Source organism: Tamandua tetradactyla, chromosome 8 (genome assembly GCF_023851605.1).
Source record: "Tamandua tetradactyla isolate mTamTet1 chromosome 8, mTamTet1.pri, whole genome shotgun sequence".
In the NCBI taxonomy this organism is placed as follows: Eukaryota; Metazoa; Chordata; class Mammalia; order Pilosa; family Myrmecophagidae; genus Tamandua; species Tamandua tetradactyla.
Window position 1 is genome coordinate 83,730,577 of NC_135334.1, and position 27,976 is coordinate 83,758,552.

The window sequence follows — 27,976 nt, forward strand, 5'->3', positions numbered from 1 at the left end:
ATATCATCTGACCTGTAAGGTCAGACTTTAGACCTCACTCCAGATGAAGAAAATGAGACCCAGAGAATTTAAGCAATTATCTCCAAATCACCCAGCCTAACAAGTCTGCACCAAATAAGAAAAATAAAAGAATCAGATAGAGTACTGAAACTGCAATAAGATCCACCTTCTGAATATTATGTACGAACACTGAAAGGTTAATTACACAGCAGGAAAGCTGCAGCCCTGGGATTCATTCAACCCATTTGTCAGAAACCCAAAGAGAACTCTAAAAACAAACTCTAATAAATGATTCTGCTATAAAGAAATCAATGTTATGTGTGCTAGAAATTTACATGATCACCTGTATTTACTTTCTTCTACAATTTAAAAGACTGAAAGTTTTACGTTTGTATTGTTCTTAGAGGTGAAGTGTGCTCAGAATTTCAAGAGAATATATTTGTATTCAATGACAGGTTTTTAAAATACAAATACTTCCATGAAATAAATCCCAAGCACTATGTTTAAGTTTCTCCATAAATTTATTTCTAATATATATATATATATATATATATATATATATATATTTTTTTTTTTACATGGGCAGGCACTGGAAATCAAACCCAGGTCTCTAGTATGGCAGGTGAGAACTCTACCACTGAGCCACCGTTGCCCGCCCCCAGTACATTTTCATTTGCATTTATTAATAGTGTCTTAGAAATACTACAGTCAAAGAAATGAAGCTCCAGAGAGAATGAACTAAGAACAGAACAGTCTTAATTTCTTAGTGTGTCAGCTTCCTAGCTAGCTTCCTCACCTCCCTCCCTGCCCCTGCACAGTTATTACTATGTAATTGTGTTTAAACTGTGATTAAAGTCTAAACTGACATTTGGCACCAGAACAACTCTATGAATCTGTGAAGGCAGGCCAGTGATCCAGCAGTCACTGAGAATGAATCTGGAAAGGCTGTTGGGGAACAGTAAAAAAAATACCTGAAGTTGCAGCTGCAGTTTTTTAACAAAGAAAAGCAACAAAGGGAAACAATAAATGGCTAGGACAGGGAAAATATTCTGAGAATAGAAAAGGCACAATATGGGCACACCAGAGTAAATAGTGAGGCTCCTCCTGATTGCAAGCTCTTACTTTTATTTTTTAAAAGTCTGATAAAATTTCTTCAATTACATTTTACACAGTAATCTTTAGTGAACTTTCTCCAAAAATGGTATGTTTTAGGTTCACTTGTAAAAGTAACAAAAGCCTTTATGACTTAGTTTCTGGTCAATAAGAAAGGATGGAAACCTTGCTAGAAATAATAAATAATTTCACACAAAAGGCTAGGTGACATAAGAACAATGTAATAATATACTTTCTTTGTATTTACAATAAATCCATTTGTTAATACTGTGATAGAAAAAATAACAAATCACTTAGTCTACATTATGTAGTAGAAACAGGTTTTGAGGATGATCATACTTTTCACAAGACAAAATAACAAGGATTTCTCCCACAGCTAAAGTACTATTCAACATAACGAAAAACTTCGGTGAAAGTAAACCTTTTGATCGGCTATGTCTGAGAATCAAGAAATCATGGGCCCTACCATTAAGCAGCAAAAAAGCTCTTTAGTTTTTCCAGGACTATTTAAATATAGTAGTTAGCATGTAAGCAGTTAATTTACATTGTATATTAGCGAAAGTAAAAACACTAAATTTGGAAACTGCATTAATCAAAAACAGCCCTAACAAAAAAGGCCTTCAATAGAAACAGAACAGCATCATTATGTGTCTCATGCATACAAAAATTATAATATACATACCTTAATGACCAGACTAATAAATAAATGAGGTAAATTTTACAATCATTGGACCAAACAATTTGCTATATTTAAGCACTTAAGAGTTGTATTACCTCTATGTATTTGTTTCAAAATATAAAGTAATACAATTAACTTAACATCTAAGGCTGTATACATTGAAGTGGTTTTGGATCCCCTTTTGAGATATTAAGGGAGAATCGTGTAACAAAATATTATCTGAATATAAATTATCAACACCAAATATGATACAGTTATCATGTAATCCTCATTATGTATACGCAAAGTGGAAAAATCATGAAAGTTAATTTCAGACTAATCCATGATAAAAACCCAGAACAGAAAAAAAAAGACAAATAACAAAAATAAAATTCAAAAAATAGATATAATTTGATATCCCTTTCATATTCAGTGGTCTGCAAGCTCAAAACAAATCTATCACCTCAAAGGCAGAAAGAGGATAGAATATGTAAATCTCTTTTGGGAATTAGCTTTTTTAAATTTATACTCTGAAAGAAGGCTAATCTTAGCCAGAACTGCTGTAATATTTTTAAAAATTTATAATCTTTGTTTTGATTATTAGTGAGCACTAGGAGAGAAAAATATCATTAAATTATCAAATCATTGATAAGTATGTATGGCCAGTTCATGAAATAAGTTGAATTAATCAGTTGGATCAAGAATTTACTACCATGCTGCTGTTAATTACCTGTAACTATACTTTGTTTAGTAATTTAGATATTTACCATAACTACTGACGGTACTTTACACAGTACATCAATTTCCATTTTTACTTTCTTCTCTCCCTTGCCAATTAAATGCCTTATTTTAATGTCTGACAGTAAATTTTATTTTACAAATTCCTAGTTTCAATTACTCTAAATAGGTGATTTTAAAACATAAATGGATGCACCTACTATCCTGAGATGATGATGATGATGATAAGAAAACTAAAATCCAGATGATTTTTTTACTCAAATTTCTGCTTCAGTTTTTTTTGGAAGATTGCTGGCAGAATGGAAAGAACAGCCAAAATCATCAGAACAAATACTGAGTTCCATGAAACAGCTTCTCCTGCCGTTGTAAGCTGGTACAGTGTTGTTCCCGCTTTAATTGCTACAAAAGAGGGAGGTGCAACACCTGAAATAAAAGATAAAAATATGGTTAAAAAACAAAAACTTTAAAAAATTAAAAATCTCTGTGTATAATATTTCTTATAAGAAGTTTAAAAATAAAGCAATTTCCATTTGGGAAAAAACATCTCTAGAGATTAATTTTTTTAAAGATTCTACTGTGAAATATAACAAATACAAAAGAGCAATAAATTTCAAAGTACAATGTAACAAGTAGTTAGTAAACGGATTTCAGAGTTTAATATAAGTTACAACTCTACAATTTTAGGTTTTACCTTCTAGCTGCTCCAAGACACTGAAGACTAAAAGAAATATCAATGTAACGGTTCAGCAGTCACACTCATTTGTTAAATCCCATCTTCTCTGTTATAACTCTTCCTTCTCCTTTGATCCTTCTCTCAATCTTCAGGGATATTTGGGCTCTGCCCTTTCTAACTTTTTCATGTTGGAAAGGGCCGTCGATAATATGGGATAGGAGGATAGGACTAGTTGATGTTCTGGAGAAGCTGGCCCTTCTGGGTTTTAGGACTTATCTGGCCTAGGAACCATGTGGAGGTTGTAGGTTTCTGGAAAGTAATCTTAGTATGTGAAACTTTTGTAGAATTTCAGATAGAGCCCTAGGTATTATTTAGGGTTAAAGGGAATGGTTTTGGTTGGGGATTGACAAAGAGTGGTAATTAGCAATGTCTAGTTAAAGCTTGCTTAAGAGTAGCCTCTAGAATATCCTCTCAACTCTATTTGAGCTGTTTTAGTCACTGGTACCTTATTTTGTTACATTTCTTTTCCCTCATTTGGTCAGGGAGGCACTATCAAACCCACAGTGCCAAGGCCAGGCTTGTTTCTGGGAGTCATGTCCCGGGTTGCCAGGGAGACTTTCACCCCTGGATGTTATGTCCCATGTAGGGAAGAGGGTAATGATTTTCCTTGCAGAGTTGAGCTTAGAGATAGAGAAGCCATATCTGAGCAACAAAGAAGAGGTTTTTGAGAAGTTAACTCTTAGGCATAACCATAAACAGGCTTAGATTATTCTCCACTACATAAAAAAGCTTCACAAAAGCAAGCCTCAAGATCAAGGGTTTGGTCTACTGATTTGGGAGTCCCCAACATTTGAAACAGTATCCAGGGCTTCCCCAGTGATAAAATTTGATAGATCCATATTTTTTTTTAGAGATTAATTTTATATTTATCTACAGCCATTTAAAATGGTGAATGTGCTCTGATCTATGAATTTCAAATTTGGGAAATGACATATATGAGCAAAGATCTGGTTTTAAGGGTGTTCTTCAAAGTATTATAATAATAAGAATCTGGAAATAATGTAAATGTCTGAAAACAATGTTGAGTAAACTGTAATTCACTCTCGATAGAATATGCTTAAAAATGAAGTGGTAGAAGTGATGCCCCAATGAATCCCAGAGTGACTCGATCAGTGAGTGGAAAAGTATCTGCAAAGCCCCCTTTGGGGAGTGGTGAGAACGGGGAGAAATTCAACTTCCCCAAGTTGAATTCTTGATATTCTCACAAGCAGTGTGGACAACCAAAGCTATAGGCAGAGCCCTCAGTCTTGGGGTTTGTTCATATGAAACTTAACCCCAAAAAGGATAGGTCAAGTCTACTTAAAATTTAGGCCTAAGAGTCACCCCCAGGAGAGCCTCTTTTGTTGCTCAGATGTGGCCCCTCTCTCCAGCCAACACAACGAGCAGTCTCACCACCCTACCCCTCTCTATGTGGGATGTGACTCCCAGGGGTGTGGACCTTCCTGGCAACGTGGGACAGAGATCTTGGAATGAACGGAGACTCAGCATCAAGGGATTAAGAAAAACCCCAGAATGAGCTGAGACTTAGCATCAAGGGATTGAGAAAACCTTCTCGACCAAAAGGGGGAAGAGGGAAATGAGACAAAGTGTCAATGGCTGAGAGATTCCAACCAGAGTTGAGAGGTTATCCTGGAGGTTATTCTTATGCATCAAGTAGATATCATCTTGTTATTCAAGATGTAATGGAGAGGCTGGAGGGAACTGCCTGAAAATGTAGAGCTGTGTTCCAGTAGCCATGTTTCTTGAGGATGATTGAATAATGATACAGTTGTCACAATGTGACTGTGTGATTGTGAAAACCTTGTGTCTGATGCTCCTTTTATCTACCTTGTCAACAAAGGAGTAGAACACATGGAATAAAAATAAATAATAGGGGGAACAAATGCTAAAATAAATTTAGTTTAAATGCTAGTGATCAATGAAAGCAAGGGGTAAGGGGTATGGTAGGTATAATCTTTTTTTTTTTCTTTCCTGTGTTCGTTTTATTTCTTTTTCTATTGTCTATTTATTTCTTTTTCTGAATTAATGCAAATGTTCTAAGAAATTATGAATATGCAACTAAGTGATGATATTGTGAATTACTGATTATGTTGTTTTATTGTTTCTTTTTTTAATTAACAAATAAATTTTAAAATATTCTAACAATAAAAAAATGAAGTGGTAGGACATATGTTGACATGGAAAGCAGATTACACCAAAGTACACACGAAATGATCACATTTCATTAAAAACCAGAATGAATGGGGAAAAAAACCTTAGCCAAAGCTGAAGTTAACTAAATCTCTAGTTATTTCACCTCTAAAATAAGGACTTAGGGACAAAAACTCTCTCTTCGGATTCCACAAATATATTATTTTACAAAGTCCATCTGTTAAACAACTAATTGTTGCAGTATGCTTTGAAATTTATTGCTTTTTTTGGCATATATGTTATTTTCCACAATTAATAAAAAAAAATCCAAAATTATCCATGCTGATATAATTTTTAAGTTTGTTAATGAATTTTTAAGGTAGCAATTCAGAAGTGATTCTGATTTTTTTAAAAAAGATCTATTTTCCCAGTCTTAAACTTCAAGGAATTTACCAGATGATAATACATTTAAAACACTGCTCATTTTGTTGGCGTCTAAACAACTCAACTTAAACTGGAAAGAAAAGCAGAATAGTCTTACTAAAGAACCACTAGAATTCACAATATATTCAAATGAATCTTTACGTTCCCTGATTAATTTCAAAATTAAGTGTACTCTCCTTGAAAGCAAGAACTTTTATGAATCTTTGCTTTCCTCATACTTTTGGTAATGACCACAAAAAAATAAGGATTTCAATAAAATGAAAAGTGGGATCAATGTGTAAGTTAAAACTCAATTATTTATTACTTAACTAGAAGACAAAAGGAGAAAATTACTCAAAAAAAGGCACACAATTTTTTTTTTTTTTTTTTTTTTTTTTTTTTTTTTTTTTTTTTAAAGGAAAGACAGAGAGAAGGAAGGAAGGATAGAAGGAAGGAAGGGAGGAAGAAAGGGAAACATCTTTTAAACATTTTCTTGTTTTATTATATTTTGTTTCTCCGTTTTTGTTACATGGGCTGGGGCCGGGAATCGAACCGAGGTCCTCCGGCATAGCAGGCAAGCACTTTGCCCGCTGAGCCACCGCGGCCCGCCCCACACAATTTTTTTTTTTTTCTCTCCACAGAGGAGAGACTACAGTTAAAGAGTCCTGCTTAATCCTGTATGATTCAAATAATATTTAATAGACAGTATTCTTTGAAGAGGTAAAACAAATATACCTAAGACAACACAATTCAATACACATACCCTGAGTTTCTGTTTATACAGACCAGGCAATGCGCGCAAGTTATATATGGTGTTTCAATGTCTGTAAGAAGCACACAATCTAGCCCAGCTATACAATGTTAGATGTGCACACAATAAGCTCTAACAACATGAACCAGAGACCTTACCTAGAAAAGTGCCGATAAAAAAAACTTTCAATGGCACATTTATCACAGGAGATGTAATATTAATAAACCAATTAGGCAGAAATGGTGTTATTCTCAAAAATATAATATAGTTAATGAGATGTTCTCTATGCCGTTCAACCTGTCACAAGAAAGGAAAGAATTAACATCATGATAAGGCCAATCTTGAAAAGAAATTACTTAATATAAAATACCTTATTTTGAACTCTCATTTCTGATGATTAGTTTATACAACAGAAATGATCAAATAGGAACCTGAAAATGGCAATGAACTATTTAGCAAATGCTCATTACCACAGCTAGTGAAAAAGAACTAAATAACATGAGTTTTTAAATTGTGCTTATAGCATAATGCTACCGTGTGCCACTAAAGATGGTTTTACATCAGCCTAGATAATGATAGCTCAGTGATAACATTTTAAACCTAAAATACCCAAATTCAACCTATATAACTAGATATAGGATACATATCAAGTGGCCAACGTTTTAATGCCTTTAACTCCTACAATGTAAAGGACTTGAGTAACACATAAACAATCTATCCTCCGATTTAAAAAAATTTCAATTTTTGTCTTAATACAATATATATCATGAGTGAATTCATTCATTATTGATAAATGAGATTAAACAAGTATATATGGATAAATATACATAAATATATATACTTTCTTTGAATAAAGTATATACACACACACACACATACTTTCTTTGAATAACTAATAAGCTTACATACAGAAAACAAAACAGCTAGCCCAAAGGAAAATGCACATATAAGATTCTTTTTATATTCAATACATACGTAGTATAGTGAAAACACTAGACTACACGTTTAGAGACCTAAAATACCAGATCTTGCTTTATAAGTAAATGATTATGATTTGGGGTAAAACTCCTCCTAATTTCTGAATCTGTAAAACAATGGGGTAAGGCAGGATCATCTTTAAAATTTCTGTGAGAGTCAACTGTCTAGGATTCTTTACATGATTCATTATAAAAATAGGGTCATCTTAGAAATGCCATCTTTATTTTACAATATACAATTTTGTAACATTAGAAATTTATTACTATAAAATCTGGCTCTATGACCTGTTCTTAATTTTTTATTCTAAAACAATGATTTGTGCTAACTTTTCTACTTATCTGTTGTTTTCCCCCCACATTTCCAGTTAAGTTTGGGCCATACCTTGGCCCAAAAAGATACCTTAATTTCCTGAAAGAAAAAGTTTTTATAATTTGAAAGAGATAATACAACTTCATGCTTTCCAATAATGGAAAAATAATATATCCCTGCACATACTGCAATATGTACTTATAAATGTTTTCTTGACAAATTTGCTGAGAAGGTTTAGCTCAATTTTTTTCAAAGTTAATATTCTACAAGAATACAGATATACTGTTAAAGTTCCAATAAAAAGTATATTTCTAAAAAAAAAGTATATTTCTTGACCTAATCTATATTATATATAGTTTTGGCCATCAAGTTAATCAATTGTAACAGAAAAGGACATTTTCATCCTGAGTAAAATATTATTTCGATTTAGCACATCAAACAAAGGAACTGTGAAGATCAAATTTGTATCCTGACTAATGGAAAACAAAAGGCATATATTTTTTAAACTTTTAAACTGTATAATGTATATACAAAGCAAAGAAAGAAAAAAGCAATAATTTTCAGAGTACTCTTCAACAAGTAGTTACAGGACAGATCCCAGAGTTTGTTGTGGGCTACCATACTATCCTCTCAGATTTTTCCTTCTAGCTGCCCCAGAACATAGGAGGCTAGAAGGAATAAATATTTTTTTTATCATCACAATCAACTTTTTCTTTTTTGTAATAAATAACATATATAAAAAACAAAATTCAATGCACAGCACAACAATCAATTGTAGAACAGATTTCAGAGTTTGGTATGGTTCACAATTCCTCAATTTTTAGGTTTTCACTTCTAGATGCTCTAAGATACTGGAGACTAAAAGAAATATCAATCTAATGATAAGCAATCATACTCATTTGTTAAACCCTACCTTCTCTGTATGACCCCATCATCACCCTTGATCCATCTATCCTACTCTTTAGGGATTTCTGGGCTATGGGCATTCTAATTTTTTCATGTTGGAAGGGGCAGTCAATAATATGGGGTAGGGAGATGCAACTAACTGATGTTCTTGAGAGGCTGGGCTACGGGACCATCTGGAGGTTGTAAGTTTCTGGAAAGTTACCCTAGTGCATAGAACCTTTGTAGAATCTTATATAATGCCCTAGGTGTTCATTAGGACTGGCTGGAGTGGTTTTGGTTGGGGTTTGGCAAGTTATGATACATAGCAATGTCTAACTGAAGTTTGCGTAAGAGTGACCTCCAGACTATCTCTCAATTCTGTTTGAACTTTCAGCCACTGATATTTTATTAGTTATACCCCTTTTCCTACTTTTGGTCAGGATGGAATTGTTGATCCCACAGTGCCAGGGAAATCTTCAACCCTGGTTGTCATGTCCCTCATAAGAGGGAGGACAATGATTTCACTTACAGAGTTGGGCTTAGAGAGAGTAAGGCCACATCTGAGCAAGAAAAGAGGTCCTCCAGAAATAATTCTTAGGCATACCTATAGGTAGGCTAAGCTTCTCCACTACCTACATAAGCTTCACAAAAGCAAGCCTCAAGATCAAGAGCTTGGCCTATTGATTTGGGTGTCCCCAATGTTTGACACAGTATCAAAAGATTCCCTGATGGTAAAGTATAATAGTTTCATATTTTTTCTCCCATCCCTTAAGGGACTTTGCCAATACATTTTGATTATCTGCTTACTATATACTAGGATGTATCCAGGCATTACATTAAATTTACAGGATTAAAGGCCCTCATTCTTATTCTGGGATCCCTGTATTTCAATTGTTCAAATGAGCTACCCAGACAGGTTGAGTTAGATAATGTGCTACAGAAAATTTAGGTTCCAGACAAAATAAACGTTTCTTCCTTTGGTCTCAAAGAGTAGGTGCGATTCTAAAATGCAGACACTCTCTTCCTTACCCCTGTGTTCTGAATTACAAAAGGCATATTTTGCACATCCTTTCTAGTGGAATAGTATCTCCCCAAAATTCATGTCCACCTGTACTCAGAATGTGCCTCACTTGGAAATAGAATCCTTGCAGATATGAGTAGTCAAGGATCTTGAGATGAAATCATCCTGGATTTTGGGTGGGCCCTAAATGTAATGACTGGGTCCACAGAATAGGATACACATATAGAAAGAAGGGAAGGCCATGTGAAGACAAAAGCAGAGACTGAAGTGAGACAATTAGCTATAAGCCAAGGAATATCAAGGACTGCTGAAAGCCAACACAAGTTAGAAAGAGACAAGGAAAGGTTCTTGCCCAGAGCCTTCAGAGGAAGCATGGCCCTGCCAACATCTTATTTTGGATTTTTAGCCTCTAGAACTATGAGGGGATAAATTCATGTTGCTAAGCCACCCAGTTTGTGGTAATTTGTTATGGAAGCTCTAAGAAATGAATACACCTTCTTCTGGAGGTACAACTTCAAAGACTTCCATTTATCCATGTGTGTCTGGGTTCATTTGCAAAGAGCGACCCCTTAGACTTTTGAAAAGAAGTAACAGAAAAGGATTTAGCAACACCAAGTTGTCCCTTTCTGTGTAGTAGTGCTTACATTTATTATTGATTAGCTGTAGCACAGACCCTGACTAAACATGTTAGTTGCTCCCACTGATGAAATGCATTAAATAAGTTGGATGATACAAATTTTACAGTGATAATACTTGCACCAACTCAAAACAGGTGTCTAAATATGTGATTCCTTTATATCAAAACTTTAACTTTTCTGCTGATTGAACTGGATTGAAGAAGTAAAACTATCATTATGAACAGGAAAATTTCATAGGTGAAACTTCGAAAAAGGAAAATTTTCATTATAAACAGGAAAAATTGGTATTTGAAACTTACTAACATTCTTATTTGCTTACCATCTGACTTAATTTTAGTCAGATAATTTTGAATAAAACCTTGAGTTTGAGTTAATTTACGTAGAGGCTATACATCGACATCCCAATTAGCCAAAGAGTTAAATCAAATGTTTAAAAATACATGTTTACCTGCTGTGACCATTTCACTGCTTTCTCTGTTAGGTATTTGTAAACAACAGGTCTCCCGACTAAATAGGAAAGCATATAACAGAATGAGGCACCGAGTCCAGAACACTGGAAAATAATAAGAAGTGATAAACATTTTTTACCTCTATATCTTATTCACGAAGATATATTCACCTAAGGAAAAGTAGGCTCAACTAGTGTTCTTTTAAGGGGTGGGGAGAGAACAAGAACACATTTTATTTGGTCCATTCTCATACCAAATCATAACTAAATTGAGACCAGCTAAAACAAACTGGCACTTGTGATTAAACTTAGTGACTATACTGAAATAGTTAGACTAAGAATAAAACTTCCAGAGTCAATTTTTTTCAATTGCCATGCTTGAAAAGGGACCCTCCATCCCTAGGCCACCCCCAGCTCTAAGACCTAATTGATTGTGCCACGAACACCCTTAGACTAAGTTATAAAACAGAATAGGAAGGAAAGGCTTAAGTAGAGCTTATAAATGCAACCTAAGTCCATGCTGGTCCTATTTTGGGGGAAAAAAAACCCAAAACTTTAACCGGTCCTTACAGAGGGACTTAACACATATTATCTTAACTTTAAACTCCTGTTAAACTATGAGTTTATATTTACACGGATTGTGGACTAAAATGTCATCATTATTCTCATTATTCTATTGAAAGCTATTTTTTCCAGTCTCCCAATTTTATTTTATGTACTTACCAAACAAACAAGAAATAAGGCTAGCGGGAAGGGATAAAGAAACCCTGAGAGTATACTGAGAAATATAGAGCCTGGAATAGCAAATGTTTGCAAGCTGTTAACTTCTAAGTTAAGGATTAAAACATAATTAAATGGAATTTTTAAAAAGAAAGAAAAATCCAACATTTTAACAAAAAAAATCAATACAGAAAGTACCATGTTAATGAGATTATATCTGTATTTCAGCATTAAAAATTAATGGATGCATGAACTCATTAACTCCTTAGTTATAATGCCTCTAACTCTAAATTGACCATTTACTAACACCATCATAAATACAAAGTTATTAAGAGTGAGCTCAAAAGTCCTCAAAGGGGTGGGACACGGTGGCTCAGTGGCAGAGTTCTGGCCCGCCATGCTGGAGACCCGGGTTTGATTCCCGGTGCCTGCCCATGCAAGAAAAAAAAAAAGTCCTCAAAAACCAAATGAATATCCTTAACTCCTTAGCCTGGTACTCCAAGTCTTCTACAATCCGAGTACATCATCTAGCACCTCTTTCTAAATTTATTTCTCAATCCTCTCCATCTCACACCCTATACTCCAACTAAACTGGACTGCTAATGATCACTTCCTAACCACACCCCATACTTGTAAGCTCTACTCTAGACTTACTCTGTCCAGAATAACCACACGGTATTATTACCCTTCCTTCCCCAATTATTTCAGCTGGTAATAGTTGTTCTGCTTCAGAATGCTCAAAGTACTATGTTTGTACTTAACACATAATTAGTACTTAAAAAAAGAAAACCCGAATGAATTAATTCATTCTTAAATTCAACTTCAATGAACGAATGCTAGGATTAAAATAAGGTGTTAAAAAGTAAAGTTATTTATATACAAGAGTTTGAATTTAGGTATTACTCATGAAGGTACTAGTTCTACACTGTTCAATAAAATGGTCACTGGCCACTACATGAAGCTATTGAGATACTGAAATGTGGCTAGTTCAAACTGAGATGTGCTGTAAATATAAAATACTCACCAGATTTCAAAACCTCAGTATGAAAACAGAACATAAAATATTTCATTAATAATTTTTATACTGATTACATGTTCAAATAAATATTTTTGGTATATTTGGTTAAGTAAAACATATTATTAAAATTAATTTCAGCTGTTTCTCTTTAGCTACTCTAATATGGTTACTAGAAAACTAACATGCAGCTTACATTTTATTAATCAGCATTAAACTAGTAAAACAACAAAAACTCTGTTATATACCTTAAGATAAAGTCTTTCCCTTTTGTTCACTGAGTTTGAAAGTACTTTTTTTAACACTTAGCTTATTTTTATTTAAGAGTCAATAAAACAAAATCATAAGAAAATTTTGATTTATCAAATTATTTTATAAAATATCTAAATCATGTGAAATAATTATTTAATTATTAAGAGAACAGTTACAATGTACAATAAAACCAAATTGACCAAAAATTTATTAACCAATAATCTATTTAAAATTTTAAGTCAAATTTTATTTTGCAGTAATAAGCCCACTCTTACACTTTCACCTTCTCTAGGGCAGTTTATTCTTTTCTGCTAAATTGCATATGGATATTAAGGCAACCAGGCTATAATACTTATCATCCCCTAGATGGGCAGGATTCACTTATGGTAACTAGCTTATTGGCCAGATCGGTAGGCTATCTCTTTACCCTAATTTGAAGGATAGTTGTCCCCCCAAAGCTGGGGGGCAATATGGGGAAAAAAATGACTTTCAAAAATAAATAGAAATTATATGCTTTGTTCACATAATGTTCATAAAAATCTTATAAAAGACAAAGGAAAAGGATGAATGAGATTTTTTTTTACTTGGGGAAAATATTTCAATTTATGGTTAAAGCATAGAAAGTACTTAAAGTACATTAAGAACATAAGGGATTCAAAGTAATTAAAGTATATCAAGGCAAAATAACCTGTAAGTCTAATACTATGGTTTTCACTGATATGTAAAATGAAGTTGAAGAGAAAAGACAGCAGTTAACAGATTTCTCAAGTTTACATACATGAAACTGCTTTACAAACCACTGCCCAAATGACCTGTCAAAAAAGACAGTTGAATAAAAATTATTCTCTAAATTTTCCCCTCATTTGAGTTTTTCTAATAATTAAATGGTAGGACAATAATAAAATCCCTATATATAACATACTACCTCATTATACAAATGTATCTTCACCAGCTGGGTAAATGTACTTGTCACTAAATTGTTTATGCTAGGAATAATTTCTCCCAATGTAGATTCTCAAAACAAGTGCATAAGGAGACAACTATAGAAATATGTATCTATTCCAACATAAATCCAAGAAAAGAAAATGCTATTGACTTTTACAGGAGAAAAGTTTTACAGGAGAGAATTAATAAAGTAACTTATTTGCCTTCTTAAAAAATAGAACCTGGTTTTAAAGGGATGATGATTACCTTCACCACATTAAGAGGTAATATCTTTCATTAACTGAAGATTTGGAAAACAAGTTTGGTTTAGAATACAAAATACAAAAATCAGAAATGAAACTTAAAGCTAGCTCACAAATTGGACAATTAATCATCAATAGCACAAGGAAATTTTCCAAAGGAAACAATTAAATGGAAGATAAAAATCATATGAACAAAGAGATTCATAACACAGTATCCACAAAAGCAAAAAATTAGAAACAAATTATACCTCCAAAAATAAGGGAATATTTTTAAAATTATGGTATGTTTACTATTAATTCAAAACAATATTTTGAATAGTATAGAGGAAAAGGAAAATGTTTATAGTTAAATGAAATAAGCAGAATATAAAAAATTTTTAGAAATAAAAATTGAGATAGGATTATAGGTGAGAATTTTTTCCATTTCAATTTTTCAATATAGTAAAAACAGTTACACTATGTATAATTGAACAGCAGACCTTTTAAAACCTTTTTCTTGAACAAAACTAGAAAACATTTTTTTCAGTTAAAAGGATACAAAATATATGTAGCAAAATAAGCTACAAGTACTTGTACATAAAAGGTGTCCTTATATTTGGATAAAACTTTTCCTAGAGCCTTGGCATCATCCATATCTCTGGGAACCTTCATATTCACTCTTTCTTCTCTAAAGAAATAAAATTAAAGTGAAATTTTTAAAACAGAATTTTGCTAAAAGAATTTAATATCAAAGTCAAGTTCAAAACATGAAGTTTTATTCAAAATGATTTGACACCTTGGCCTGTAATATGGTAAGTGTAAAGTCACAATTTTTTAACTCAAAGGTCTTTAAATTATTTGGTTTTTAATGCTTTAGTATAACTTCATGAGACAACAAATCAATATATCCAAGGTCAAGATAACAGAAACTTAAATTTAAAAGCATTTACTCCAGCATTGGTTTAAATTAAATGTAAGTAATGAACCACTGAAGTTAGTAATATTAAAAATAATATTACATAACATCATTTTGAGTAATCTGCATTATAAGCTAAAGTCAATAATCAATTTCAACTAAAATTAAGTAAACTTTTTAATGAATTCAGTTTACTCCTTTTCTGGAATATCCCAGGTTCAACAAAATTCAGAAAAAAATCTTTCCTTTCCCTTTCTATTAATTCTATTTTATTTTTTAGTGCCTTGTTTGAAACTATACTATTTCTTGCTTATGAAAGCCTCAAATAATCAGATTCAATGTATATTATGCCCATTGTTTACATGATAAGATTTAACTGGCCCTACAGAACAATGATAGAATGCTGAATTCTTAAGTCTTATAAAAATAGCCGGTAAACTAAACCAGCTTTCCTCATTTATAAAATTCAAAACCTAAAAAGACTCTATAGGAGTGTGAACACATACCACATGTACATATTCATATATTATGAAATAAGCAAAATAAAAAGATTTGTTAATATTACATTATTATATAAAATTGATATGTTATTCTTAGAGTACACTGGAAGCAAAGACAATGGTAATCTACAGTATACATTATATCTTTTCTCTATTTCAGTCAGCACTGTATTCCCTATTCCCTGATTAAAACCAGAAAGGATCTAAAATTTAATCACGCTAATATTAACATAACAATTTAACACGTTAACTACTCAAAGATAACTACATTTATGTCAGAAATCAAAGCTTTAAAAATCCAAATAATTACATTTTAACTATAAAATTTCAACCATAAAGAACTGTAAAGGAAAGGAATTTGGAGGCAACAGGAAATTCCTGTTACCTTGAAATCACATCACGGTTACCTTTTTGGTTTTCAAAATCCAGTCTGGCTGAAAGTCTAAATACATTTTAGTAATCCTTCATATAAACTATGATTGCACACTGGTGGTATTACTGTGGTTAATAGCCTTGGGATATTTTGCCCTCTTGAAGCAGATTTCAGAATTACAATCTCAATTAAAATTCAAAAACAAAAATAAAAAAATTCAAAAACCTCCAAAACCCCGAAATTTTCTTATAAATTATGAGTCAGCAAAAACTGACCCATTCTCAGTGCCTGCCCATGCAATTCCCAGCGCCTGACCTTGCAAAAAAAAAAAAAGCTGACCCAAACTTATATAAAGTTACTATGCAGGTTTCACTACAAAAAAAAACTAACATAATTGCTTACGGGATGTGCCCCATACCCAACCAGAGCTACTAACTACAAAATGTACAATGCATAATCCATATTACCTCTCCGAAATGGAAAATTCAAATCTGAAACACATTTTACCATAAGGTTTTGGTTAAGAACATGTGAACTTGTACACAGTCTCTTACAAAGTCAATTTCACTGTGAAAAGTACCTATTCAAACCATATCAGTTTCATTAAACAGGTAAGAGAAAAAGAGCTAGGAGACAAGGATGTGACAAGGAGGGAAATGGATAAATAATAGCAGGCAAAAATTAACCACAAGGAAAGGTGGGGGGGAGACAGAGAGGGAAAAGGAGAAAAGCAGAAAAGAACACGATTGGTGTTTTTCAAATGTGTTTTCAAACATCTAGTACTGGACTGTAAAATAAATTTAATTAGTTACTAACAGCACTAAAAAAATTAAATGAAATAAATAGAATAGTTTAGAAAATACCAGAAAACATCATCTAAAATAATTAAGGACTGTCTCATGAAACTTTAACTTTGTTATGTACATATATATGTATGTGAAAGAGAAAGAAAGCAAACATGATATAGAGTCACCATATAAAAATATATTTCTTATTGTGTTTATATTTTAAAATTTTTGAAAAATAATCAAGAATATGAAGCCTTTAGATGAGTTACTAAGAAAATCTTGCAGAAAAAATCAAGAGACATATTTAGAAAGAAGTATCTAAATAACAGTATTGACATGGACTTGCTACAAGCCATGAAAGCCGAGGCAACAATCACCATGACAGTTCTACTTAAAATAAATATTATATTTCAGCTTTTAATCTTCTTCCATCTCTATAAATGTCTAGAAAATTTCAGTTTTTCAGTATACTTACTCACTGAGCTGAGGAAAATTTTTATATACCAAAAACATAACAAAAGCTGCAGATAAGAAAATGGACACCAATATAAGGAGCGACATTCTTGCTGACCCAGCTTCTGCCCAGGCTTTCTCTGAAAGGAAAACAAAGCTATAATTTAAGAAAAATACAAAGGAAGACAGTATTCTAAGCCAGTAAATAACTTCCCTAAATGCTTTCCTCCCCAAAAACTGTTCATACTTTTGCCCAAAACACTTTGTGACTTAAACACTATTGTATTTAAATTTATTAATTGGACACATTACTTTTGAGAGATATATGTACTTTAGCAGCATGAAAGAAACAGACCATCAGAATTTGCAGTACTGATTTGTTGAAAATCCAAAGGGTAAACAAAGGACTTTCTTTTTTTTAATCTTTACACTCTAAATGCTATCACTGACTTTCAATTTTATATATTTATATTGGGAATTCACCACACAAACAGAATGGTCTTTAGGAAGAACGAGGTAATTTGGCAATTACACGAACTGTCAAAAGAACTCAAGAGAGTTACTAATACAAATGGTGAATGTTACACTTTCTTTTAACACCAAGGGCTTTGGAATATAAACTTCAACTTCAAATTCTGGGTGGCTCTGTCTCTGACGCCAAGAATAAGAGAGTTTGTATTTCCTCCCAACATAATCTTAGTGTTACCTTAAAAATTATATGCCTTATATTGGATAGATGGAAATATTAGGAATCAATGAGGGGGAGGGGTAAAGGGTATAGTATATATGAGTTTTTTTCTTTTTTCGTATTATTTCTTTTTCTGAATTGATGCAAATGTTCTAAGAAATGATCATGGTAATGAATATACAACTATGTGATGATACTGTGAGTTATTGATTATATACCAAGAATGGAATGATCGTATGGTAAGAACGTTTGTGTTTGTATGTTGTTATATTTAATAAATAAATAAATAAAATAAAAATTGTATGCCAGTTTGACATTTCCTCAGGAATATGATTCAGCAATCCCATTACTAGGTACATATTCAGAGCTACTGAAGGCAAAGGCAAACAGACATTTGCACACCGATGTTTACAGTGGCATTATTCATTGTTGCCAAGAGATGCAAACAGCCCAAATGTCCAACAATGGACAAGTGGCTAAACAAGCTGTGGTATATACATATGATGGAATATTATGCAGCTGTAAGAATAAAGATGTGACGCATGTAACACTATGGATGAACCTTGAGGACATTATGCTAAGTGAAATTAGCCAGAAATAAAAGGTCAAATACTCTATGGTCTCACTAATGCGAACTAAACTCAATGAGTAAACTTTGAGAGTTAAAGTTAAGAACCCAGGTTATCAGGAGATAAAGAGGGTAGAGATTGTATATTTGGTGCTGAAGGAGTACAGAATGTGCAACAGGACTGGTTATAAAGATCCAGAAATGGATAGCACAATACTATCTAATGGTGGCACAATAATGTAACTACACTGAATGAAGTGGAGTGTGAGTATGGTTGAGGAAGAAGGGATGGGGCATATGCGACACCAGAAGGAAAGATAAGATAAAGACTGGATGGTATAATTGGTATAACTTAGTGATACCTACAGTGGACTATGATGGTAATTAAAAGTACAAATATAAGAATGTTTTCACATGAGGGAGAATAAATGAATGTCAACATTGCAAGGTGTTGAAAATGGGATGGTACACAGGAAAAATACAATCAATGTAAACTAGGGTTTACAGTTAACAGTAATATTGTAATATGCTTCTTTTGAATGTAACAAAGGCAATATGTCTAAACTAAATGTCAATAAGTGGGGGATATGGGGGAGGGGTATGGGATCCCTTGCAGAAGAAACAGAAATGTCCTCATATAGACTGTGGTGGTGAAGGCATGGCTATGTGATGATACCGGGAATCATTTATTTTTTTATTGAGGTTGGACTGCATGATGTATGAATGAAACTGTTTAAAAATGAACAGAGAGACAGAAGTGCTGGAGAAAATGTGGAGAGAGAGACGTACCTACTCACTGGTGGTAGGGAAGCAGAAAGGTGCAGCCCCTCTGAAAGGCAGTGTGGTGATTCCACACAAGGCTAAGGGTGATCCTGAAACCCCACTGCTAGGTGTATGCTTGGAGGAACTGAGAATGGTGACATCAATGGACATTTGCACACTGATGTTTATGGTAGTAGTGTCTGCAATTTGCAATGGATGGAGGCAGCCTCAGGATATATCAACTGAGGAATGGAAGGGAGAACTGTGGTATATACATAAATGGACTACTGAGCTGCTGCAGGAAGAAATGAAGTTGTGAAGCACACAACTAGGTGAAAGAAACTTGAGGATAGTATGGTAAATGGAATGTCAGAAACACAAAAACAAATATTATGTTCACTCATATGGACTAACTATAATATATCAACTTAAAGAATTGAAATCAAGGGCATAGGTTCTCAGGTTAAGGCCTATTGTAAAGGTTCCTAGATCGTAAGCTTTTACAGCAGTCACATCTATTCCGGTGCCTTCCAAAGGGTGCCTGGTAGTAGACGGGGCATTTGGGTGGGTCGATGGGCTCCACCTACCTGCCAACCCCAGTCCCTCTGCAGGTGACTCACTCAGGTGGGGGATCGTTTGGCTGCAGCCAAGAGTTTCCCATAAGTGAGTAGTCCCAGGCAGGTTGTCTGTCCAGGTCAGGAGCCTTCCAGACTCGGATTAACTGTCTATGCTCAAGGGGTCCTTCACAGTTTTTTTTCTCTCCCCTCTCTCCCTGTTCTAGACTGCCTCAAATTGCACCTCAGAAAGCTCTCACCCCTTAATCTTAACAGCTGCTGAGGGTCAAGGGTCTGTTTTCCGTAGCTGCTTTTTGCTGGTCAGAAGGCATAGGCCCTGCCTGACGGCGTAGAACTTTCTGGCTATATCATTTAAATTGAGAGGGGATGGAAGACTCTTAATAAATCATATTCACTCACCATAAAAAGAGGAAAGAAAAGAGTAATCAGCCCAAAGTTAGAAAAATATCAGTGTGTACTAAAACCAATCCAATCAAAAATATAGTTTTCCTTTCTAAATAGAAAGCCTACTTAGTCACAAAACTGTTCTCAGAAAGCTGAAATGGTTACTTTCTCACTTCATTACATAAAAGCCATTCTAGTGGAAAAGGAATAAGGATAATATATAAATACTGAGTTTTAGTTTTGTTTTCTATGAGCTGACATCAAAGCAAAGACACCTATTATACATAAGTAGTCTGTATAATTTTTCAGGATGGCTATTACTTTTTTTATTTATTTAATTTATTTTGTATTATCAAACCAAAACAACAAACATGAACATTCTTAACATATAAACATTCCATGTATGGTGTACATTCAGTGGCTCACAATATCATCACATAGTAGTATATGCATCACCATGATCATTTGGCTAGTACTTCTTATAGGTATGCTACTTCAATATCTACCTGAAATTAATCAGTCCAGGTCCACACTTTTAACTTAGTATCCTGCTAGACTCAGATCCAGAGTATAAAAGGACTAAGACAAATAATTCAGGGCTAAGACAAATAATTTGGTATTATGGACATCTTTTAAACCCTTAATAATTTTTTTCTTTTCATCCTGAAGATATCTGTGGACACAATGAGAATCACTTCCAAGAACAAATGGCTAATTTTCCCTCCTTTCTTGGAACTTCTCTTTGGGTCTTTTACAATACATACTATGCATATCAAATATAGAATTGCTTAGGGCAGGCCACTGAGCACCTATTAAGTATACAATGTTTTATTCAGTCTCTGCTCCTTAGAAGCTGATGCCATTAGCTAGACACCAAAGCAATGGCACAATCAAAGGGGTTTTGCATTTATAGGAAGGCAAAATTATTAAGCTGGAGTAATGAAGGCAAGATTCATGGAGTGGGTAGAAAATTAGTTGATTAAAAGATGGGAAGAGTTTAAAGCCTTCTAACCTGTACTGTAGCTAAATATATTTTTTAAATTTCCATAGGTAATGAATTTAAGAAAGTCTTCTTAAATTAAAGATTAAGTAAGACATTTAGTATGCGAGCTCTACAACTAAACTATAATATTTTTCTTCATACTACTTTGAATTCACCAGTCCTAATTAAGGAGTCAAAGGGTAGAAAAGTGCCAGATGATGTTTTACTGGACTGTAGAATACTTACTACCCTGAGTGTTCCTCGAATACAAATATCTCTGCCACTTGTAGTCTTACAGTTGGATGATGAAATATATAACAAAATTTTAACTTCTAGGTTTAATTTGATACCTATTTTCTTCACTCTCTAAAATTAGGCAAACATTCCCAAGCATTGTGTTCAACAAGAACATAAGAAAGCAATAATATGAATGTAATAAAAAAAAAAAGGTTATTCGATTTTGCAACTTTCTTTCACATTAACTGGTAAATAGGGAGTGTTGGCAAATATGAGTCAACAATCTTTTTGAGTATAATTCTAATAAACCCAGAAACAGCATGTAATTCACGTACCATTTTCATAATAATTTTATAATATTTTACACTGTTTTTATAATAATTTTGCATCTAAATGGGTAGCATACACATTTATAATGTGCCTTCTTCTGGCTGCAGTAGACTCGCATGTTATTTAACACTCATGTGTTAGCTACCCAGAATATATATGTATTTTTCACGTTTTTTAATTAGTGAAATATAACATATATATATATAAAGCAATAAATTTCAAAGTACATTGTAACAAATGGTTACTGAGCAGATTTCAGAGTTTGGGATGGGTTACAGTCCCACAATTTTTCGTTTTTTCTTCTAGTTGCTCTAAGACACTGGAGACTGACAGAAATATTAATATAATGATTCAGCAGTTATACCCATTTGTTAAATCCTATCTTTTCTGTTATAATCCCTCCTTCTCTTTAAATAACACATATACATAAAAGCAATAAATTTCAAAGCACATCACAACAATTAGTTGTAGAACAGATTTCAGAGTTTGGTATGGGTAACAATTCCACATTTTTTTCATTTCTAGCTGCTCTAAGGTATTAGAACCTAAAAGAAATATCAATATAATGATTCCACACTAATATTCATTTGTTAAACCCAACCTTCTCTGTATGAACTCCACCATCACCTTTGATCTTTCTCCTACTCTTAAGGGATATTTGGCTATACCTATTCTTTTTCATGTTGGAAGGGGCTGTCAATAAAATAATATGGGATACAGGGATGGAACTAGTTGATATTCTCAGCTACCCAGAATATTTATATTCATTAACTGCCAAATATTCCATCATCCAAATTCCCAATCTAAATTACTCCATTATCTGTTTTTTCCGACCTCCTTACAGGCAGGACAAACACACTGTTAGAGAAAGTCAGAATCATGATCCCTCTGCCTGCTTTCCTACTGTCAGTTAGGAAATCACTGATAAACAGTAATCTATTCACAGCACTCTCCAAAAGGGCTACACTTCTAGCCTCTTCAAGTCTTTAATTCTACCTTCCCGTACTCTCTACAGATGACACTGCATTCCACTTCAGTGAGCTTCCTAATGTCTACTTCAAGATCTATTCATTAAATTGTCTTTCCTTGCCCCTTTCCCCTTATTTTTTTTTAACTTTTTTTATTGTATAGTATAACATATACACAAAGCAAAGAAATAAAAAATCAACAGTTTTCAAAGCACTCTTCAACAAGTGGTTACAGGACAGATCCCAGAGTTTGTCATGCATGGATTACCATATGCCCTTATTTTTGCATTAAATGCTAACATATTTCCTTCCAGATCTTGCTCTCAGAAATACAGGTTCTCCATTCGCACAGTACCTTCAATCCTTTTCCTTCAAGCACCTTTTCTCTAACTTGTAACATGCATAAATCCATTCTGGAAAACCACAACTTGGGTGGGCCACAGTGGCTCAGCAGGCAAGAATGCTTGCCTGCCATGCCAGAGGACCCGGGTTCGATTCCAGGTGCCTGCCCATGTAAAAAAAAAAAAAAAAACTTAACCTTACTGGTCCTCTAGTAGTTCCCACTTATTTTATTAATTTCACATAAAAATCTTTTGAAAAGCAAAATCTGTCTATACCTACAAGATCTGAGGACAGACTCTTACTAGTCAACTTGTCCACTAATTCTCAATATTCTGAGTTTTCTAGGTCTACTTGGTCCTACTATAAAGGAAGCAAAAAACCCTTTTCTTCCAAGGACATAAATTTACAGGCATTCTAATAAGTTTTAAGGTCTACTGTAATATTTATAGTTGGAAGTAAATTTTATTTCAAGGCCAAGATAAAATTTTTTAATCATTAATAATTGAAAACAGTAGCAGTACCATCAAATATAAGTTTAAATTGCTAAAATAACAATAAAATATAAAAAACTAACCATTAAAAAATAAAGACTGGTATTACTGAAAGCACCTTTACAGGTAGCAGAAGAAATGTCCCTCCCAATCTTGTGTAAAAACTCCCTCTCAAAGGCTTATTATGCCCCGCAACTCTGCTACAAGCCAACCCATTCACTATTATCTACCCACTTTCAGGCACTCCTTCCCATTCACTGAAGACTCTTGAGATCAAGCATATGGTATATTTCTCCACAACCTTAAAAGATTTCATCATTCTACATGACCAATCCAGCCTCAAAAATTCTTAGACTTTCATTTTCATTCAACTTCAGCCACCCTCCTCCAAGGCTACAAACTATATTCTCACATCACCCAGGACTGCTCCATTTTGGACATTTTATGTTCCAATATGCCCTTCTTTGATAACCTCTATTCTTTTGTGACCTCACTCCCTGTATTTTCTCCTCTCTATTGAGCACTTACTTGACTTCTCTTCCTTCCACACCTGGTCTCAACTCCATGATGTATCATCTGAACCAGCATCTTTTATTGGAATCCTTATCTTTCCTTTGTATCTATCTAACCCCAAATCAGAGTTACATGTTCACTTTCTTCATTCCTACATCAATATGACCAAGTGCAATATATTCGGGAGGTATAACTATCAATTCTAAACTCTGAGATACTGAGCTGTTTGTATATAACATGGTCTTTCCCAGAAACTTCAGTATTTATGTGACACCTGAGACTCAGAGTCAGAACTCTGAAGCTATGAAAGTCAGCAGTACTCCATATAGGAACTGTTTAAAAAGTTGAAAAAGTGATCAGACATCAAGCAGAAATATGAAGGAAGCTGATTTGGATAGGACTAAGGTATAATAGAAGACCTAATTAAGGATAATATTGTCCATATCTTAAAACTTCAACTTCTGTGTGAGACTGAAGGGAGAAATGTTTATTTGGTGCAAAATCTATACTATGGATATTGCATTTCCAATTTAACTTGTATGGTCAGTTTAGGTAAACACCATGAGTACATGGAATCTTGAATGGGGCATGAGATTTTGTTGGTTTGTCCAGGTTAGCATGATGCCCCAATGGATACCCAGAGTGATATGAACAGTGAATGGGGAAGTATTTGCAGAGCCCCCTTGAGGGAATGGGGAGAAAGAGGAAAATATTCAACTTCCCCATTTGGAGAATTTCTGGTGTTCTCGCAAGTAGTGGGGAAAACCAAGTCAGTGGGCCAAGCCCTTGAGCTTGGGGCTCAGCCCTATGAGGCTTGTTCCTGTGGAGGACAGGCTCAGCCTCCTTAGAATTGGGTCTAAGAGTCACCCCCAGAGAACCTCTTTTGTTGTTCAGATGTGGCCTCTCTGGGCCCACACAGCAGGTGCACTCACTGCCCTGCCCTACCCCCACTCCCCCGCCCCACATGGGACATGACTCCCAGCAGTGTGGAAGATTTGGGGCAGAGTTGGGAGGTTGTCCTGGAGGTGATTCTTGCACATTGTGTGGATGTCCCTTTTTAGTTTGTGGTGTGTTGGAATGACTGGAGGGAAGTATCTGAGGCTAAAGAGCTGTGTTCAGTGGCCTTGTTTCTTGAAGATGACTGTATAATAACATGGCTTTTACAGTATGGCTGTGTGATTGTGAAAGCTTTGTGTCTCATGCTCCTTTTGTCTAGGGTATGGACAGATGAGTACAAAATACAGATAAAAAATAAACAGGGTGGGGCGGGCCACGGCAGCTTGGAAGGCAGAGTTCTCGCCTGCCATGCTGGAGATCGGGTTTGATTCCCAGTGCCTGCCCATGCAAATTTAAAAGATTTGCAGATTTGTCAATTGATAAATTCATTTAAAGTGCCATAGAACTTAGAGGAATTACTATGTATTTCTCAACCAAGAATTACTAAAATTCTTCTCTTCTTCAAAATTTTTCCTTTTTTGAAAATTAGAGCAGGTGTATGTTTAGCGAAAAATCATGCAGAAAGTAGAGTTTCTGTATACTCCCTCTCACACAGTTTTGCATTAGTGATACCTTTGTTACAACTGATGTAACAATATTATTATAATTATATTATTAACTATTGTCCATAGTTTCCATTAGGATTTACTCTTTGCGTTTTATAGTTCTATGAGATGATTTTTTATTTCCTCTTGGTAACTTATAGACAACTTAAAATTCTCCATTTTATCCACTTTCAAATATACAATTCAGTGATATTAATTATATTGACAAAGTTGTGCCTCCAACACCATCATCCATTGTTAAAACTTTTCCATCATAACAGAAACTCTGTACCAATTAAACATTAACTCCCGATTCACCATCCCCACCAGGCCCCTGGTAACCACTGCATTTACTTTTTTGAATGCCAAATTGCCACCTGCAATTAACAAAAACTGTTTATCATAATCTAGAAAATCAGTTGCTAAGCAGTTACAAATGATATATCAACAGCTGATTACCACAGGCAAGTAAACCAAACCCTGACATGTAAGAGATCCACAAAATCTTTTGCCCACAAAAGAATTCCTAACATTAATTAGGAAAAAAGACAGAGAGAGGGAAGAAAGACAAGAAGAAAAAGAAAAAAACTGGGAACCATTAATAAACAGAATGAATAACTTCCTTTGCTTCATACTTATAGCCCTCCATAACCTGAAACCATACCAACCATGATCAACCATACTTCCTACTAACACTCAACAAAAACCCTCCACTCCTATCAAGATAACCTCTTTGCTGAAACATAAAAGGTTCATGTTAACATTCAAGCCCACTCTGCTTCCTCTGCCCAGAATCCCCTTCCCTCCTCTCTACTTAGCCAAATCCTGCTTCCCATGAAGGCATTACTAACCAATCTAGCTCACATCAATTTCTTCCCCCTGGTTTCCTATGAATTTGTAGTCTTCAGAAAGCATTTTGTCAGCATTATAGAAAGAATTACTATGTTGACCATGTTGTTCTAATGAGAAAAATGACAATTATAAAAACACTTTGGAAAGCTTCAACGTTTTATTTTCTGAACAGCACATTAGATACAAGACAGTGATAAAACCAACTGCTATCTCGAACCAAATAAAAATCTTCATGAATGCCCTACATAGAAGAAAACATATTTTCAGGAGACCCAGACCTTGGTTTATTATCACTCTCAAGGGTAGTATCTTCAAAACAATGTTCCTTTAATTTAAGGTGGGTTGGTACTTTGACAACACTTCTGAATTTCTGAAGTTATTTTGTTCTACTGTACATAACTTCGACAAATATCCAAATTCATAGAGCTTAAGCATAAGACTAGTGGAGACATCTGAATTATTTTAAATACATTAGTATTTTCTGTTATATATGCTTAGAGATCCATCACTGGAGGTAGGTCGCACCAGTGTGAGTGAGCTACAGATAACTTAATGGCCATTTGTTAGGATCATTTCCAGTTTATGGGCTTCAAAAGCATATAAAGCTTTTTTTCTGAAAACATTTAAAACCCTGAGAAAGGCCAGGATGGTGCACAGGAAAAACTCTTCAGAATGAGAGATCTTAGATATAATAGTAATTGCTAACTGAATTTAGTCCAAACTTAACATAAGCCAAGCTTCCAACTAAATCTTTTATATGAACTAGTACATTTAACCTGAACGCAAACCTAGATACTATTATTACTATCCTCATTTCACAGTTCAGACATTAAGCTTTTGGAAGTTAAAAAAGTCTAAGATCAGAAGTGGTAGGTAGCACAGGGACTCAAAATCAGGTGTTCCTGCCAACCAAAATCCCGGCTCTTTAATAATCTGGCTTCATAACTCTATGCAAGCATTATACCATTCTGGGCCTTGGTTTATTCATATGTAGCAATAAAGCAATGAATGCGAAAGTTCCTTCCAGGTCTGACAGCTTCAATATTATCAACCTTACAATTTCCTTGATTGTCAACAAACTACTGTCATCTGTCATTTCTTCTTCTAATTCAATTCAGCAAGCATTTACTACCTACCTACTAGGGGTCCGGCCTTGGGCTGGACGGCTGCCCAAACCCAGATCCTCCACTCCCTCTGCTCCCGCCCCAGGGCGCCAGCAGGCCCCTCTCTGCCCGCAACTCCTTTTCCCCATTCTGCTTCCCGAGACCACTTACCCTTCAGGTGGTCTCCGCTACCAAGCGCCGCGGGACTCCGCGTCCCGGTTGTCCCGTCCCTCGCTGGGGTCGTGTGGAGCTCCCTCGTCTCCGATCTTTCGGCGACTCTGCCTTTCGCCATGGTTGCAGCAGGGGAGGTGGAGGGAGCGCCTCCTTAACACAATTCCGCCGTAAGAGTCCTTGCAAACCCAGGAGCCACAGCAAGAACACTTCCGGCGCAACCTCCTCACCTGAGACGAACTCAGCTGAAACCCGCAGAGCCACTCATCCTAGGCTCCGCCCCTTACCGCCCCCGAGCCTCGCGCGCTCGCGCCGGCCCAGTCACCGCGAGACAAGTCAAGATCCTGGCCCGCCTATCCAGTGTCGCGGCCCGCCTCTCGTCTGTAGAAAGCATGCGCAGTTGCTGCACCGAAGTCTCCCGGCTGCGGCTCGCGGACATAGATAACCAAAGCTCCGGGTTA

At 34.8% G+C, this 27,976-nt stretch overlaps 1 protein-coding gene across 1 annotated transcript; it reads right to left on the reverse strand.

Annotated features, from left to right (window-relative positions):
- Positions 1-1,104: 1,104 nt before the first annotated feature.
- Positions 1,105-27,950, reverse strand: TMEM41B (transmembrane protein 41B). The gene is made up of 7 exons (XM_077113956.1): positions 27,516-27,950; positions 17,031-17,148; positions 14,538-14,666; positions 11,549-11,642; positions 10,826-10,930; positions 6,705-6,843; positions 1,105-2,932 (listed from the first exon to the last, which is right to left on the reverse strand). The coding sequence occupies exons 1-7, from the start codon at positions 27,634-27,636 to the stop codon at positions 2,763-2,765; spliced, it is 876 nt and encodes a 291-aa protein (XP_076970071.1). The 5' UTR covers positions 27,637-27,950; the 3' UTR covers positions 1,105-2,762.
- Positions 27,951-27,976: the final 26 nt, after the last annotated feature.